Source organism: Eupeodes corollae, chromosome 1 (genome assembly GCF_945859685.1).
Source record: "Eupeodes corollae chromosome 1, idEupCoro1.1, whole genome shotgun sequence".
Classification (NCBI taxonomy): Eukaryota; Metazoa; Arthropoda; class Insecta; order Diptera; family Syrphidae; genus Eupeodes; species Eupeodes corollae.
In genome coordinates this window covers 113,554,570-113,571,767 of record NC_079147.1, presented here as the reverse complement: position 1 = coordinate 113,571,767, position 17,198 = coordinate 113,554,570, and the positions used below count along the sequence as shown (strand labels likewise).

At 31.6% G+C, this 17,198-nt stretch overlaps 1 protein-coding gene across 3 annotated transcripts in view; it reads left to right on the top strand.

Annotated features, from left to right (window-relative positions):
• Positions 1–9,496, top strand: part of LOC129954121 (sodium-coupled monocarboxylate transporter 1) — a 42,555-nt gene extending 33,059 nt beyond the window's left edge. For all 3 annotated transcript variants that reach the window (XM_056067814.1, XM_056067813.1, XM_056067812.1), the window contains exons 4-12: positions 6,167–6,314; positions 6,382–6,556; positions 6,627–6,762; positions 6,857–7,016; positions 7,082–7,300; positions 7,374–7,647; positions 7,715–7,819; positions 7,888–8,018; positions 8,101–9,496. In XM_056067814.1, the coding sequence (XP_055923789.1) occupies positions 6,167–6,314; positions 6,382–6,556; positions 6,627–6,762; positions 6,857–7,016; positions 7,082–7,300; positions 7,374–7,647; positions 7,715–7,819; positions 7,888–8,018; positions 8,101–8,623 (1,871 nt within the window). In that variant the 3' untranslated portion in view covers positions 8,624–9,496. The remainder of the gene's footprint in view (positions 1–6,166; positions 6,315–6,381; positions 6,557–6,626; positions 6,763–6,856; positions 7,017–7,081; positions 7,301–7,373; positions 7,648–7,714; positions 7,820–7,887; positions 8,019–8,100) is intronic.
• The last annotated feature ends 7,702 nt before the right edge of the window (positions 9,497–17,198 follow it).

Sequence of the window (17,198 nt, the reverse complement as noted above, 5' to 3'; positions counted from 1 at the left end):
TCATAAACATGTCCTCATCTATCTATCTGCATAAAGCTAAGCACGCCAAGTGAACTATTCTATGGTCGTTTTAGACATCTACCTGCTACCTAACTACACAACCAATAGGCGATCGCCTTACAATTTAAACATTCATGGTCTGCCTCTTTCTTATCTTATTTATTTTCCATCCTGGTTCTTCTAATATGAAATTACAATAAAGCTATCTAAAGGAAAAAAGCTTTTAAGGAACAAGTTGAATCTATATGAATCGCATTGTAGCTTTATAGTTAATAGAAACCATTTTTTACATACAAAGATCGTACACATGAATGTAAATAAAAACAAATATCGGTAAAAGATCCTAAACAGCTGACATGCAAAAGTTTGTTTCATCCCCTTATTATATACAATAATAAGCCATTTTGTTTGTTATATAAAGTGCATTGATATAAATAAAACAAAAACAAATTCATCAACCTTCATAATGAAAGCTCTTTATGTGAAAACATATACGAGGATAGACTCAAATAAAATGAAGGAAATTGTGTTGACTTTTTGGGTCGAAAATAAATTATCTCCCTTATTCTGCTGGCTGCTTATAGGAATGGAAATAATATTTTTCTCTCGCTCCCGCTGAATTTCTCCACTTTCGATACTAACGCCACGCCAACGACTCGGCATCTGGTCCTAAAAGTTTCTGCTCATGAGAGTACTATGGTTTTCATATACAAAGATCGTGCGGTTTTTTTTGACAAATTAAAAGGCTTTTATATCTTTGAAGACAAACTTATTTTACAGGTATTTTTAAATCTTATATAAGTACTTTTTTAAACAGACTCTTATACAGGAGCAAGTTCGTGCGACCCAGTCGTGCATTTTATTAAAATAACAAGCAAGAAAAAGAACGGTGGTGAAATTGGGCTTTTGGACGTATCATCTTTTTTTTGTATTTTTAACTTCTCATAGGAAGTTATTGTAATGGGTCCGATTTGTCAAATCTATAATTTTGACATTTCTCGACGTTTCAAGGTCCCTAGAGTCGAAATAAAAGATTTTTAGAAAGATGTCTGTGCGTGCGTATGTACGTACGTTCGTACTTCCGTACGTTCGTACGTTCGCGACGTTTTTTTCGTTGTCCATAGCTCAAGAACCAGAAGAGATATCAATTTAAATAAATTTTGTTATAAAGAAAGCGCTCTCAAGAAAATTGCGTGGTGTTTATTTTACCATAGCAGTTTAAAAAAAAGTGAAATTTTTGGTTAACCCTAAATATCTTACGAACCAAAAACGCTAGAGACTTGAATTAAATTTTGTATAATATACCGTAACGTGATACCAAACAAGTATATTTTTTGAAAAAAATCCAATTAACGAGTTTTTTTATAATTTAAAAAAAAACTGAATAAAAAAATTTGTCACCTAGAAAATTTCACAAATACAAAATGATTTTATCTCCAGAACAATTTTGTTCAACGAAGAATAACATTTTTAACATGTGGTAAAATTTTGAGAAAAATAAAAACCTAAAAAAAAACATTACTAAAAGTTTAAAAAAAAATGTATTTTTGACTCAAATATCTTTTCAAAATTTTGAGATATTGGCTTTAAACTACTTTTCAAAAAATATTGTTGTCAACATTCAGTTAAATTTTGAGAAAAATCTAATTGACAGTTTTTGTACAAAAAATTAAAACCTAACCCAAAACTTGTAAAATATTATCTTAAAACTTTTTTAATTTCACAGTGTTGTTTTCAATATCCAGTAGTTTTTTAAATATCCAACATTCCGCTTTTTTATAAAAAAAATAAAATCTAATCATTTCATCATCAAAATTTGGTAAAAATTGATATCTTGATATCTTTCTTGATATCTCTCAAATTAATTTCATTTATCCAGTTTATAAAAATTTAAGAAATGCTACTAAGATTGGTAAAAAATTGTTTTTTACTAAAAATCTTTTTAACAAAACTAGATTTTCAAAACTAAACTATTTGAAAATATATGATAAATATTGTTGGTAATTTTAAAGTTTTTAAGAATAATTCAGTTGACAACTTTTTTAACCCAACACGAAAACCTACAAACTTCTAAGCAATACAAATCTACAGAAGGGATGGGAACATAATAAATTATGTTTCCAAGTGAAGTTATTTAAAATCAATTACATGTAGCTAGCTTTTTTTAGTTAGACTCAATTTTTCTTGACTATTACAAAGTAAGCAGAAGCCTTTTTGATTTTATTTTTACACTTCTCGTTTTGTTTTTGTTTCAACTTAATAGTGCCTAGTTGATACCTCCATACCTAATTTTATTATGCCTAGTTGATACCTCCATACCTAATTTTATTATGTAAATAGCCGTGTTTCTTGGTATTCCATAAATAGTAGAGTGAGAAATTGCCAAAAAAAAAATCCGTAGTAGTCCAGTTTTTATATTTGAAAGTTGATACCATTGAATATTTGCCAGAATAGTTTATCAAAAAATTCCAAAAAACTAATAGCGAAATTAAGGCCATGGGTGAAATTGTGTAAGCTGATTTTTTATAGTTGACTATCAAAATCAAGAATATACTAATAATGTAATTAAAAGTTAAATTTGAACACAAAGTGTTAAGTCCTCTTTTTGAACCAATTTTCAACTCTAAAACACAAAATCTCATCTGTTAAAATACAAGGTACGACGTTTTTTAAGACTTTATTTGAAAAAAAATTTCCATCTTGCCTATACATTATTTTTCTTATGAAAAATAATCATAAAAAGAGAAATATAACCGAAACTTCTCCTGAGCCTAATAACGACTGCAAAAAATATTTTCACCTTGATAACGATAAAACATTGAAAGTAGGAAAATTAACTACCGACGAATTAAAAAACATTTTAAATAGCATCCTTGAGGAAAAGTTAAAGAATTTCTTTACAAGAGACGATTTATCGAGGCTTCACAGTGAAATTAACTATCTAAAAGCAGTTAATGAACAACTTGAATGATGTGATCTGCTAGGAAACCAGCAAGAAATCATCTCACGAAAGGCAAATGAAAGTTCAATTGTACTAAACCTTCCTATAAACGCAGAAACCAATGCAACTCATTTAGCTTTACAGACTTGCAAGGGGCTTCTTAAGCTACAGGAAGGCGATAATTTTCAAATTAAAAGTTCCTCGAAATCCACAACAACATAGCACAACGCGGAACTGTCATTTTGGAACTTCTTTCTGTCGAAATTGTAGACAAAATTATAGCTGCAGCGCACCAGCTCAAAAATTCAGGGATAAGCGTCTTCCGAGGGCAGTTTATTATGTACAGAAAGAAGAGACAAACACTTGTTCAATATAGAAATAAACTTCTAAAAATTAACCCGAACGCGAAAATCATCGTGAAAGGCGACAAGATGCAAATCAACAACCACGCTTTTGTTGTCCAAACTTCAACAGAATTAACACTTATCAATTAAATACGTCTGTGTAAGGTGATAATCGGTTTCAGGGTTTGAACCAAACAATTTGACATTTAAATAAAAACTTCAAAAAGTAGTTTTCTTCGTAGAGTACTACTTTAACATGTGGTGCTGAAACGAGCTTGAAGCTCATCTTAATTCTTTATTTACCTGAATCGAGTTGAAATGAGATTGATTCCCAACTGGCATCGAGTAAAAATTTTTGAAGAAAAACCTGTGTGGAGTTGGTTTTACAGATAATGCATTAGGCTCTGTTTATCTGCATGTTTGTGTAAAAAAATATAATTTTGTTTTAATCAAACTAAAAAAAATTGAACATGGAGTACGTACAATATTCTTATATAGTGCTGAACTATTCAGTTATTCATTGTTTAACACGAATCAATCTATCTCACTTGCACTTCATAAGAAACATCGAGACACCATTTGCATTTTAGAAAGTGCTATCAAACTTAATCATTTTTAAATCTTCTTGTGTGGTGGAAACACCAAAAAGATTTATTTATTTTAATCTGAGATAAACCTTTGGTGGAAATAAAGAAAAACTTAATTATCTTTTCTATTGCTTTCTCTTGCAACATAAGCCTAGTTAGTCCAAATTTTCATTAGCAAAACTAAATAATATCCACAGTAACAGATTGATTTTTTTCCAAAATAAAAACACATGATTCCAAATGCACAACTACTCAACAAACACAGCCATCGAGAACAAAGGCAATATCAATCGTACCAACATTCGAGAACGAAATCACATAAGATTCATTCGAGACTCGTATAAATGACTTTATACTAACTTTTATCGGTAGCATTCATACTGCGGATATTATTTTTGTTATTCGTGTAAAGCCCTACTATACTATTGATAGATTTTCATGCCCATCTGCATATTTAAGGAACCAGGAACTAGAATTAATCCTAGAACGTTGGACTTAAGCTTTTTCTAAAGCAATCCACCATAGTGCCACACCGTGCATTAAAATTGGTCTGATTTCCAATGTGTATAAGCAGTAGCTTTTTGACTTTTTCTTGTACATATATAACCTTTTTAATTCAATTTTTTTGTCTAAAATAAGACCCAGGTACTAAGCCTCGTCAGAGAACTTTAATTGGATACCTTTAATACAGGAAAGGTTTACATATGGAATTTTGTATTTTCTCTGAAATTAATATATCTGTATAAACACTAAATTAAATATATAAATAAATAAGAAATAAAATAATTTCGGAGAGTATCGTTCTTTCAAATCTTTTGGCTTCTCACCTTGGCCTTAAGGAAGAAATAAGAGGTTGCAATCATGTTAAAGAGGTCGTCATTTTGCCGAATCCTTGAAACTTTACACGTATTCTAATATCGATATTTCTTGCATTCCTGGGCTTCTTCTGACAGTGGTAGTGATTGACATTCAATGATATTTTGACTATGAGTATGAACTAATATTTTGTTTAGAGTAGGTGTAAGTAGTTTTTCGGGATCATTTAGTTTTAAAAACTCTGCCGTTTTCTTATTATACTCTCCAAATTTAACTGCATTCACTACTTCTCTGCAATTCAAAACGTTCAATATTACTTTGAGAATCATTATAACTTCTCCATTGTTTGTTTTCTTCTTTTTCCCGCCTCCTTGGTCCCAATCGATTTATCAGTACCTTTTCCTCCTTAAATGGATATCAATTAATCCTTCTAAGGCCTTAAGAAGGAATGATGATAGACAATAGCTTAAAATATTTTTAGGTTTGACTTGCGAGCGTTTTACTGCTATGGGTATAAAAACAACTTCACTTCTCTCCATGCCGAGGGAATACGGACCAGATATAGACAGCTGTTTAACATTGCTCGGCTGAAATGATGGCATTTGATCCGGCAGATTTTAAATGGTTCGAAATTGTTAAAAGCCCACTGTAGCTTGTCCCTTGTGATCAGACCATTCGGATATGTTACAATGGAACTTAAACGAATTTCATTGGTACAAGTTGCGTAGAGAGCTACCAGGAAAGTGGGTATCCAGTAGTAACGTCAGGAGTTCTTCACTTAAAATTATCTAGGAACAATCTGCATTTTTCCGACAGCTTGGCATTGCTGGATTAGTAGAAAGAATTTGTTCGTAGCCTGGAGGCCTCGCTTAGATTTCCTTAGTGAAAACTTGAAACTTCCTAAAATTTCATAGGATTCATTCCTTAGCTAGCTTCGTCCTAAGGCCGCTTATAACATACGAAAGAACTCGTCTAAGAAAATTTGAAATACAGGGAAACTTACTTATTGATGGAAATTGTTTATGCCTTTGATAAGTTCGTTCAAATACACAAACCATTCCTTGTGCGTTATTATTTTCCCAATATTTCATATTTCTATCATAATAATAAGAAAAGTTTTTTAAAAGTTACAATTCACATAGTCTACAGAAAATGCACTTTTTTTTGTAAAAATTGGTTCATATGATAGTGGAAAAAGGGCAACTTGCATTATTCTTTAAAAATAAGAATATCTCAAAGTCAAACGGAGGGTTATTATACGATTAGCCTTACAAAAAGTTCAAAGTACTATGAGACTTAATATTGTATGAAGTATGCACTGCCTATGTTATCTTAACGGACTGTTGCGCCACCCAACTTTTTTTTAGTATGCACTGAATGAAATATAAAATTGCTCTTTTAGTGCAATGTAAAATAAAACTTTTTTTAGCTTTGGTCCATATTTTATTGAAAATTCATGACATATTTTTATTCGGCAGGTTATCCGAGTGAGTTATTCTACCGAGGTTCAGCAATGTGGGAAACAATGTATGGCATGGTGAATGCATACCCTATTGTATGTTTTGTTTTTGTTCCAGTTTATTTTAATTTAGGCATAACTTCAGTATATCAGTATTTAGACTTAAGGTAAGTTTCGAAATATATGTATTTTTTAAAACCATTCCCATTTCAATGGTTTTGTTTTTTTTTTAAGATTTAAAAGCAGATTGGTAAGATGTCTAGCATCTGGCACCTACGTTGTTAGACAAATTTGTAATCTAGGAATTACAATTTACACCCCAAGCATTGCTTTGTCGACGGTTATTGGAATTCCATATTGGATATCAATAGCAGCTATGTCCATAATTTGTATATTTTTTACGATTATGGTAAGTTTTTCGTTATTTCCAAGCATTTTGTTGAAATTTTTTTTTTAAAGTTTATTTTTATTTTTAACAGGGAGGCCTTAAAGCTGCCATCAATGCTGATGTTATCCAAACAGTAACAATTGCTGCTTTAACAATCGCTGTGATAATCAAAGGAAGCTACTCGAGTGGAGGCCCTGCACATGTTTTTGAAGTCAATCGGGAAAATGGTAAATGTGTGATGCTATTCAAAAAATACAGAACAAAATGTTTTGTTTGTAAGAAACCACCCTTGCTAATTTTGTGTTTACTTCTGTTATTTAGGTCGTTTACAATTCTTTAATTTCACTGGCGATTTAACTGTTCGTGTTGACACATTTTCAGCCTGGTTAGGACAATTATTTGTTTCATTGTCCCAATTTGGCTGTCAACAAAATTTTATGCAACGTTATGTCAGTTTAAAGTCACTTAAAGACGTAAAAAAGTATGTTTGTTTATCATTTACAAGCACATAAACATACATTATACAGCAAAACTTATCATTTCTAGGGCAATGATGTCGAACATTCCCATAATAATTATGTTCTTTTCACTGGCGTGGATTGCTGGAATGGTAGTCTATTCGACATATGCCGCTTGTGATCCCTTAAAAGAAGGATTCATTGGAAAACAAGACGAAATCCTACCGTTTTTCGTTGAAGATCAAATGGCTTTTATTCCCGGCTTTTTGGGAATATTTATGGCAACATTATTTAATGGAGCATTATGGTAAATAAATAAAAATAAAAGTAAATGTTAAATTAATTATTTATCTTACATTTTGCATTATCTTAAAAAATAGTATGAATGTTTCAAATTTGAATTCACTGGCAACTGTTTTGTGGGAGGATTTCTTATCTCAATTGCCACAATTCAAAGGACTAACCGATAAACAGCAGCTGAGTGTTATTAAGGTTGTAACGGTCATTTTTGGAATTATTATAATGGGCGTTGCATTCTGTGTTGGCCTTCTAACTGGCGTAATAGAATCATCAATGTTGGCGTTTTCTGCAACATCTGGACCACTGCTGGGAGTTTTCATTTTGGCCATGTTAGTGCCAGTAGCCAATTGGAAGGTAATTTCTATAAGTCCTTTTTTATAATAATGATGGCAAATTACTTAACATTGAAAAAAAATAATAGGGAGCAGCCGCTGGTATGATCAGTTCTAGTTTGGTTGTACTTTGGATTGTCTTTGGAGGCCTTACACTTAACAAGACAAAAGAAATGCTACCCACTTCAACTGAGGTAAGAATTTCCATTGCAAAATTAAAATTGTAATATTGAATTTTTATTTTTTATTATTCAAATAAAAGGGTTGTTCGAATCATACGTTTTCACAAGAGATTTCAAAACCTCATTCCTTGTGGCTGCTGCAAACAGAACCGGTGGAGATAAATATGACGTCATACCCTTATAGTACAACACCGATGCCCGAAATTGAAAGGTAAGTCGAACATTTATTTTCATTCTTGTGAATGGCTTATGAATAGCTTTTTACCAACCATTAACCATGTTTATATTTTTAGAACATTCCTGCAGTCAATCTATTCGCTCAGTTTTATGTTCTACAGTTTTCTGGGCACCGTCCTTACCGTGGTCATAGGTGTGCTTGTAAGCTGTATGACACGAAATGACTCGGAAGATCGTTATGACAACAAACTCTTGCATCCTCTTATATTCAAATGGTGCGAAAGCTTCCCCGGACCCAAACCCTACTACATCAAAGAACCAATTGCAGTTAGTACATCAACCGTTGGAACAACAACCACAGAAATTCAAAAGTCGCCGAAAATAAAAAATAATGCCCAAATAAACCAAGCCCCCATAAGTGCAGATGGTTATGATCTTCGATCGTCTAGCAAAGACAAGAATCTTCCACTGGAAGTGAAGCTAACAAATATACCATATGGCACAACAGTGGCACCCAACAACTCAACAATTGAAACAAAAGATTTAAATTCCAATGTATCAGATACCAATCAGTTATCATTACATGCGAATCTTAACAGTGGATCTTATCGTAAAATAACAGAGAACGATATAGTATAACAGTGGATTTAATTATACTTGAGTGTTGTATTTTATTCTCATTATTATGTTTCAAACTAACATTAACTACTAATTTTGAGAACGAGGCTGAAGAGGGGCAGTTTTTATTTGGTCGTGACGGAATGTTTAGTATTGCTTGTTTTATACTTAACTCATTAAATTTTGTTTATATATCTCTTGTTTCATCTCTGTTAATATGTAATTGTTATTATATGCAATTCCAGGTGAAACTGTGATAAATGATAAAATATTTGTATAAATTTGAATTTGTATAAAAAACCGAAGTTAAGTTACTTGGTATACAATTGTAGACTTAAATAATTCAGAAATTATAATCATACATTCTAAGTCAAAATCTTTTTGTTTAAATGTTTTATACGTGTATAATGTATAATTAAAATAAGTTTAATTTATTTCTTTTTTAAAAAACAAAGTCAGAAATGAAAAACGTTTTCTTATTTACAATACATAATTTAAAAGTAAACAGAAATTCAAGAAGACTTAAAACTTATATAATGATAAGCCAATATAAACAAAATAAATTTTAGTGACAATAACCCAGTGACTTCTAAAATTATATTCGAATTATTTAATTCAAACTTATCGAAAGCGTTTGTCAATTTATTTCGAATTTTGTCTTATATTAAGTTACATATTATAATGTAATTAAATATTTTTTTCTTTTGTACTTTTTATGGTGAATTAATGCACTGAAACCTGAAAATATTGTAAATAATCTAATATATTAATATATATCTTTGTAAATAATTTGTACTTATATAGCTTAGATGATAAGATTTTAAAATAAAAACAAACATGCGTTATGTGATAATTTTCTTGGAAAAATTATATATATTCTTATTTACCTAAGGATTTATAGTATAGTTACTCCTTTTCTAGTTTTAATATTTTAAAGTTCTGATAAATATTCCAAAGATGTATAGGGTTTTTTCAATAAGGCCGGTTAGATGTTTAAATGGAATGGAATGGCGTTTGGTGTGGCACTCAGCGCCTTCCTGCAGGAACCACATGTCGGAACCACATGTCGGTCGTTAGTTATTATCGTTATGTAACGCTTAATGGTGACCGCCTACTAACGTCGTTTTCAAAAAAGTACGCACCAATTACGCCGCCGCACAGTGGTTCGGATTGTATGGGAGAGCGGAAAAAAGGCTGTGTTATCTGAATAGTACTTATCCGTTTGTGCAGAATGACGATGGAGAATGCACGCTGCTCTATCAAGGTCGGAAAAGATCTTACCGATGCATTTGATGTCAAAAAAGGTTTAAGACAAGGTGATACTGTTATGCGACTTCTTCAACATCGTCCTGGATGGTCTTCGAATCCAATCCCGAGGGATGGCGGCGCAGTAGAGGAAGACCGCGACTCAGGTGGCGCACCCAGTTGGGAGAGGACCACAACCAACTCATTGTGCGAAACTGGATACAGCTAGCTAGGGACCGAGCTAGCTGGAGACGCATGTTGGTTGAGGCCCAGGACCGCCCCGCACTCTAGCGCCACCTTAGGTTAGTAATCTGAAGAGTTCAACAGATTCAAAATTTGGTTGAAACAAAATAATTATGAACAATTTTATTGACATTTTTCTAAAATTTGAGGGTTTTGATCTTTGTATGGAGATCGCAAAAAGTCTGTAAAATCTGAACTATTGCATGAATTTTAATGAAATTTGACAAACATGTTAAGATTAGTCTTATATATGCTTCGTCAAAATTTGGTCAACAAACAATTATTAGAAAACAAGTTATTGATATTTTTATAAAAACTCAGGGTTTTGATGTTAATTTTAAATAAAAGTGTTTTTTTAATAAAATCTTAACTTTTTATTTGATTTTTTTTTTCAAACCTAATTTTTGATTCGACGTTATTACTTTAAGAATAACAGCAAACCGCTAAAAGAGGGATTCACAAACTCCAGTGATTTCTGAAGTCATGGTTGAATTTGCAAAAAATATTCTGAAGGTACAGCTGTCATTACTTGTTCCAGTGCCTTGTTTTACAAGATCGACAATGATGCCCAATTTTTCACGAAACTCCTGTAACTTACACACTTACAGTCAATACTGACTTTTTTGAATTCAAAAAGTTAAAAAAAAATGTCTAGTACTCAATCTTCAGACTACTTATAGAACGTATCTTTTATAAATAATCAATTTCTTTTTTTTAGATAATCGAAAATAGACCAATTAAATTATTAAAGGAGCTAGAGAATTTATTTAAAGGAACTTCGGAAAAAAACATCTCAAAATTTGTTAAAAATACGGTTCGCGATTTGAGTACAATTATTTTTCAACTTTAAGAGCTTGTAAATCAGAACATACAATATATATGTTAAAAAATATGACTTTTTAAAAGATTTGTTTCTGCTCTCGCCCCACTGTGCGTAGGCCCATAATCCACGCCAAACTTTTTGAGTATGAATTATCACCGGTGAACCTCGCGTAAGTTGGTTTCGTCCTATATACGGCGATTTACCAATTTTTCTTTTTAACACAGCCATTTAGGCAAAAATGCGACTCGTCAATTCTTGTGCAACGCCTCGGGTTTTGCTGTACACTTCTACGGTTCGTGGCTATGCTAGTTTTATCATTGGAACGTGTTGTTCAACCGTGTAACTTGCCATAAAGAATTGAATAATAAACAAAAGAATTAGCAGATGCCACCGAAACAGAATTGCCGGCATGGCGCCAAAATCTACCCACACCAATTAAAATTCACTTTTAAAAAAGTGTCAATATGGGATCAAATATGAAAGTAGATTTTGAGGTTATTCTACTTCTTAAGGTGGCACTGTGTCAACTAAAGATTCACTCATCAAACTTCTCCATCTAGCTCGGTCCCTAGCTAGATGTGTTCTGATCAGCGGTCTTTCTTCATTGTTCTTTTTTGTGGGAGTGGATTCGAGGATTTACCGGGCCGGAGCATTGGTTTCCATGCGCTCTACGTAACCGAGCCATCTCAGGCGTTGAACTTTTATCCTTCTGGCTAAGTGTGAGTAAGGCCGCGTTTCCACTTGCAAGTCAACTCGCGGAAGTCTTGCAGAAGTTTCTTGCAGTCGCGTTTACATTGTCATGTGAATTCTTGCAATTTCTTCTGCAATAAATGTCTTGCAAGAAGCTCGCGCAACATAACATTAAAATTGTGAAGTCATGGCGAGAAAACGTCAAAGATTAGCAGCTGCGATGATAATTTTATTATTAAAAAAGAAAATAAGATCAACTTGGGTTCGAGATTGGATTTTAAAAAGACGGGAAGCTGGTGCCTTCTATAATTTATTAAATGAATTGAATATAGAAGATGTTCAGCAATACTTCAATTTCACTCGGATGACCGCAATTGATTTGGAAGTTTTGCTATTAAAAGTGGGTCCTATTATAAAAAAACAAAACACTCGATTCCGTGAGTCAATATCACCGAAGGAAAGACTCTTGTTGACTCTGCGATTCTTAGCATCTGGTAAACACAGTACATACATATAATTAAAATTTAACGACAGTAGCAGGTTGAATCTTTGATAATCATTTTTTTCAGGTGACTCATACCATTTATTTTTATTTTTATTTTTTTGTTTTCATTTTGCCACTGGCTCCTTAAGTTGTGAAGTTTCCGGGAAACTTCATTCTCATTCGTATGAAACTCTTCCGCGATCTTATTAAGAACAAAAATTTTTTTAATTCGGTCCTTGTAATTTTCGTCCCGGTTATTCCATAAACATGGATTACACTCGTAAACTTCAATTAAACGCATAACTTCTTCGCGAGGCCATTCACCACCTTTTATTTTACTCATTTTGTATGTGTAAAGCAAAGACGTCAACCAGCTACTTGCGCGAGATATACGAAACTGTTTCGATAAGCTGCAAGAACTGTCGCGAGTCGATACAAATGTGTTTAAACTAGCAATTAATTGCACTTGCAAATATTCGCAAGAAGTTATGAAAGTACTGTCGCGATAGAAATTGCTTGGTAGTTTTCACTTGCAATTCACTGTCGGACAGACTATCGGACATTTATTGCAGAAGTTTTCTCGCAAATGGAAACGCGGCCTAACAGTACAGCTCGTCGTTCCATCTTCTCCTCCACTCGCCTTCTATGTACCTATATATGTAGTAGATCTCGCGACGAAATTTTTTTTCGAAACAACTCAAGGTGCTTTTATCCGCTTTTGCCATAGTCCATGCATCTGCACGTGTAGCAGGACCGGGGTGATTTTCATTGTTAAACCTTGGTAAAGTTACGTCTGTCGATGGTGGGTGAAGTTTTGACTAAGACCCAGACGTCGTCGGTGTTGTAGCTCCTTTCTGGACGACAGCATGTACGTTGTTTTGTGCTCATTAACCGCTAAACCCATGTCTAAGGCCTTTTATAACATTAAAGGTTCCGTTAAGTTGTTTAGAACCTTTATGGAGCAGCGCAAATTCTCAATGGCTCATCCTGCAGACTAGTCATGGGCATACAGCTCGTCCCTCTAGATGATATTACAGTGCATCCTTGAAATCGATGAAGGGATGATGGGTTTCGATTTGATGTTCTTGGGTTCTTTCCAGGATCTGCCGTAATGTGAATATTTGATCGACTGTGGACTTTCCTGGTCTAAAACCCGACTGATAGGACTTATCAGGTTTTGTAAGCGATTTTATGTAGACTGATGCCTCTATAGAATTAAAATCAATAAATCTTTTATGTGACTTATGACCATGAATTGCCAATCATATAAAAAAAATTGACTTAGGGCAAGTTCATTAATGTAAAAATGCGGCAGTAATGCAAGATTTGCGTTCATAAATGTAAATACACTGCATTACTGCAGTAAAAACAGTCTGACAGCTGAAATGCGATCAAAAATGCAGTCATTTTATTTTTGTTGCCACTCTGCAGGAAAATGTCAGAACAATATGCGTAGGTAAAATAATTAAATTTTTGGCAAAAAATAAAATGATTTGTTATTAAAAAATTTAAATATAATATTTTAACTTCATATTAAAATTAATGAATTTGTTCCATTCAAAGTATTAAAAAAAGTCCCAATAAAACATTTATATTGGACATTTTGAAAGAATTTTGTTAAGACACTAAAAGACCAAAACCGTCGTAAAAAAAGAGGCTGGGATGCGACCCACACTGATAACTTCCCATCCCGTCTGTCGATTTGTCTTGCTTAAAAGTTTGTCTATATGTACTCGTATCAATTTTACCAAATTTGCGTACTATTTTTTGTAGATTTTATTTTTTATGAAAAAACTTTATGAAAATTACTGAACATTAAAAACAATATTTTCTGTGAAATAAAATAAGTTTGAAGCCAATATTTTTAATTCTTGAAAAGCTATTTGAACCGAAAGTAAATTTTTACCAAGTTTTAGTATTGTTTTTTTTTTAGAGTTTTATTTTTTGTAAAAAAAACTGTCAATTTGAATTTTTTAAAAATTTTAATAAATGTTGAAAATAATATTTCTTATAAGATAAAATTAGTTTGAGCCAATATTTAATATTTTTGAAGAGATATTTGGGTCAAAAGACAATTTTTACCAACTTTTATACATTTTTTTTAGGTTTTTATTTTTTGTAAAAAAAACCTGTCAATTCGATTTTTCTCAAAATTTTACCGAATGTTGAAAACAATATTTCTTATAAGATAAAATTAGTTTGAAGCCAATATTTCAAAGTTTTGAAAAGATATTTGAGTCGAAAATCAATTTTTACCAACTTTTAATAATTTTTTTTCGGTTTTTATTTTTTTGTAAAAAAAACTGTTAATTCGATTTTATTCAAAATTTTATTGAATGTTGACAACAATATTTTTTGAAAGATAAAAGTGAATTTAAGCCAATATCTAAAAGTTTTAAAAAGATATTTGATTCGAAAATCAATTTTTACAAACTTTTATTAATTTTTTTTTGGGTTTTTATTTTTTGTAAAAAAAACTGTCAATTTGATTTTTTTCAAAATTTGATCGAATGTTGAAAACAATATTTGTTATAAGATAAAATAAGTCTTAAGCATAAATTTCAAGTTTTTGAAAAGATATTTGAATCGATATTCAATTTTTACCAACTTTGAGTAATGTTTTTTTTAAATTTTTATTTTTTATAAAAAAAAACTGTCAATTCGATTTTTCCGTTGCTCAAAATTGTTTTGGAGATGAAATTATATTTAAGTCGTTAAATTTTGGAGGTGACAAATTTTTTTTTTCAGTTTTTTTGATTTTTAAAAAAAACCGTTAGATAGATTTTTTTCAAAAAATATACGTCTTTGAGATCACGTTAAAGTTTATTATATAAAATTTAATTCAAGTCTCTAACGTTTTTGGTTCGTAAGAGATTTAGGGTTAACCAAAATTTTCACCTTTTTTTTAAACTGCTATGGTAAAAAAACCACCCACGCAATTTTCTTGAGAGCCCTTTCTGCATCTTTCTGGCTTATTATCTGTATAACAAAATTTATTTGGAGTCGATATCTCTTCTGGTTCTTGAGCTATGGACAACGAAAAAAACGTCGCGAACGTACGGACGTACGGACGTACGGACGTACGGACATACGGACGTACGGACGTACGGACGTACGAACGTACGTACACACGCACGCACAGACATCTTTCTAAAAATCTTTTATTTCGACTCTATTGACCTTGAAACGTCGAGAAATGTCAAAATTTTCAATTTGACAAATCGGACCCATTACAATAACTTCCTATGGGAAGTTAATAAAATAAAAAACTTAATCTGTCATACTTTTTTATAGTCGCCTACTTTGATGACATTTAGGAACGGGTTTTTGATATTGTATATCTGCCGCATTCTTGCAGAAGTTTTTTTGTTCATAAATGCATTGCATAAATATTGTCGGCATGGCTTGTGCAACTAGTTGCATTTTTGAACTCAACCTTATTTTGCAAGTGAGCTAGACATTTGAATAAAAACTGATAAAAATCCTCTATCAATTACAAAACTCCATCTTTTAGTATCAATGAAATTACAAATGTTAGGCTTAGGACTGGTAAAAGGTTAAGACCAGGAATCAATGAGTTTTAAAACTTAATTTCTGACAAATCAGTTTCCTATGATTTAGTTGATCTTAACTTGATTTTAAAGCAAAGTATACCTGAATTTTTGTATGTTAAAAAAAAAATTGTAAATATGTATTTCATTTATACAAAATTTGCAATAGAAAAACTGTATACATATGTATCTATTCATGTACACTCACAAATTTTGAACAATTATAGACAAATATAATGTTAGCAAAGCATACAATAAACTTTTTCACTTTTTGTTTGGTTTATTTTGTATGACAAGTTTTAAAAAATTTCAGTGAGTAACAGAAAAGAACTTTAAAGCACAAGTAGTAAAGTCAAGAGTGACTGTCTACAGAGGGAAAAACCCCATTGAAATAAAACTCACATGCTCCATGCATGAATGAAGGGCATGTATCTTTGTTAGCAATTTAATATCTTTTAACATAAAATGTTAAAGAATGAACTGAGACTCAAGACCCCGACAAAAAAAGAATTCCCAGAGTACGGAAAGAAATGACTAATAATAGCTTATACCTGTATAGAAGAGCGTATGAAGGTACTTAATGTAGAGGTTATGGATGCCACTTCTAATTTAAAAAGAAGTTAATATCTGTTAATAAACTTTAGTCGAAAATTAATTTTAACCATTTTTTAGTTGTCTTTTTTTATAGGTGAATTGGATTTTTCTTTAAAATTAATTTTATTTTTATGATAACATTTTGCATAAGCTTGATTTCAATATCTTTTTATGTTGCCAAAGTATTTTAGTTTTTAATAAAAAATCCTTCGATTGGATTTGTATAAAATTTTACAAAAATGAAAGACCTTCGATATTTACCAGTAATTCGTAGTCATTTTTTAATTTTTGATTTTTTACAAGGAAACTGTTGATTCGATTTCTTTTTTTTAATTTTAATATCTCTCTTCGTAAAATAGTTTAATTGACAAACATTTTATACAAATTCTTTTGAATACAAAACCTATATTGATGCGTTAATGGATGTAACCATTTTTAATTATTTATTTTTAATATATGAAAATAAAACTTACCGCTTAAAATTTAGTTGCTATAAGTTACATAAGATCATAATATGAATCGGAAATCCAGACCTATTCCAATTGCGCTGTATTCACCAAATTTTAACCAATGGATTATCCAGGGACGGGGGTGCTATGAGCCATAAATCTTATTCAGTTAAGTTGTATAAGTAAAGATTTCGTCTAAATATTTGTTAGTAATTTAACAATATTCAACAAAATACGGTTTGCTATCAAAAACAAATAAAATCTGTATTTTTACGTAATTTAGAATTTGGAAAAACTTTATTAATGTTTTTTTCTGAGGGAAAGATCATATATTCACGTTCTTAAGAAGAAATCTACCAAAATAATACGGCTTATGAGGATGACGTTGGAAAATACTCGTCGTTGCGTCAAAATTGGAAGAGACTCGACCGAAACATTCGAAACCACCATAGGACTTCGACAAGGCGATGCGCTGTCATGTAGCTGCTTTAATATTGTTCTTGAAAGCGTGGAGCGC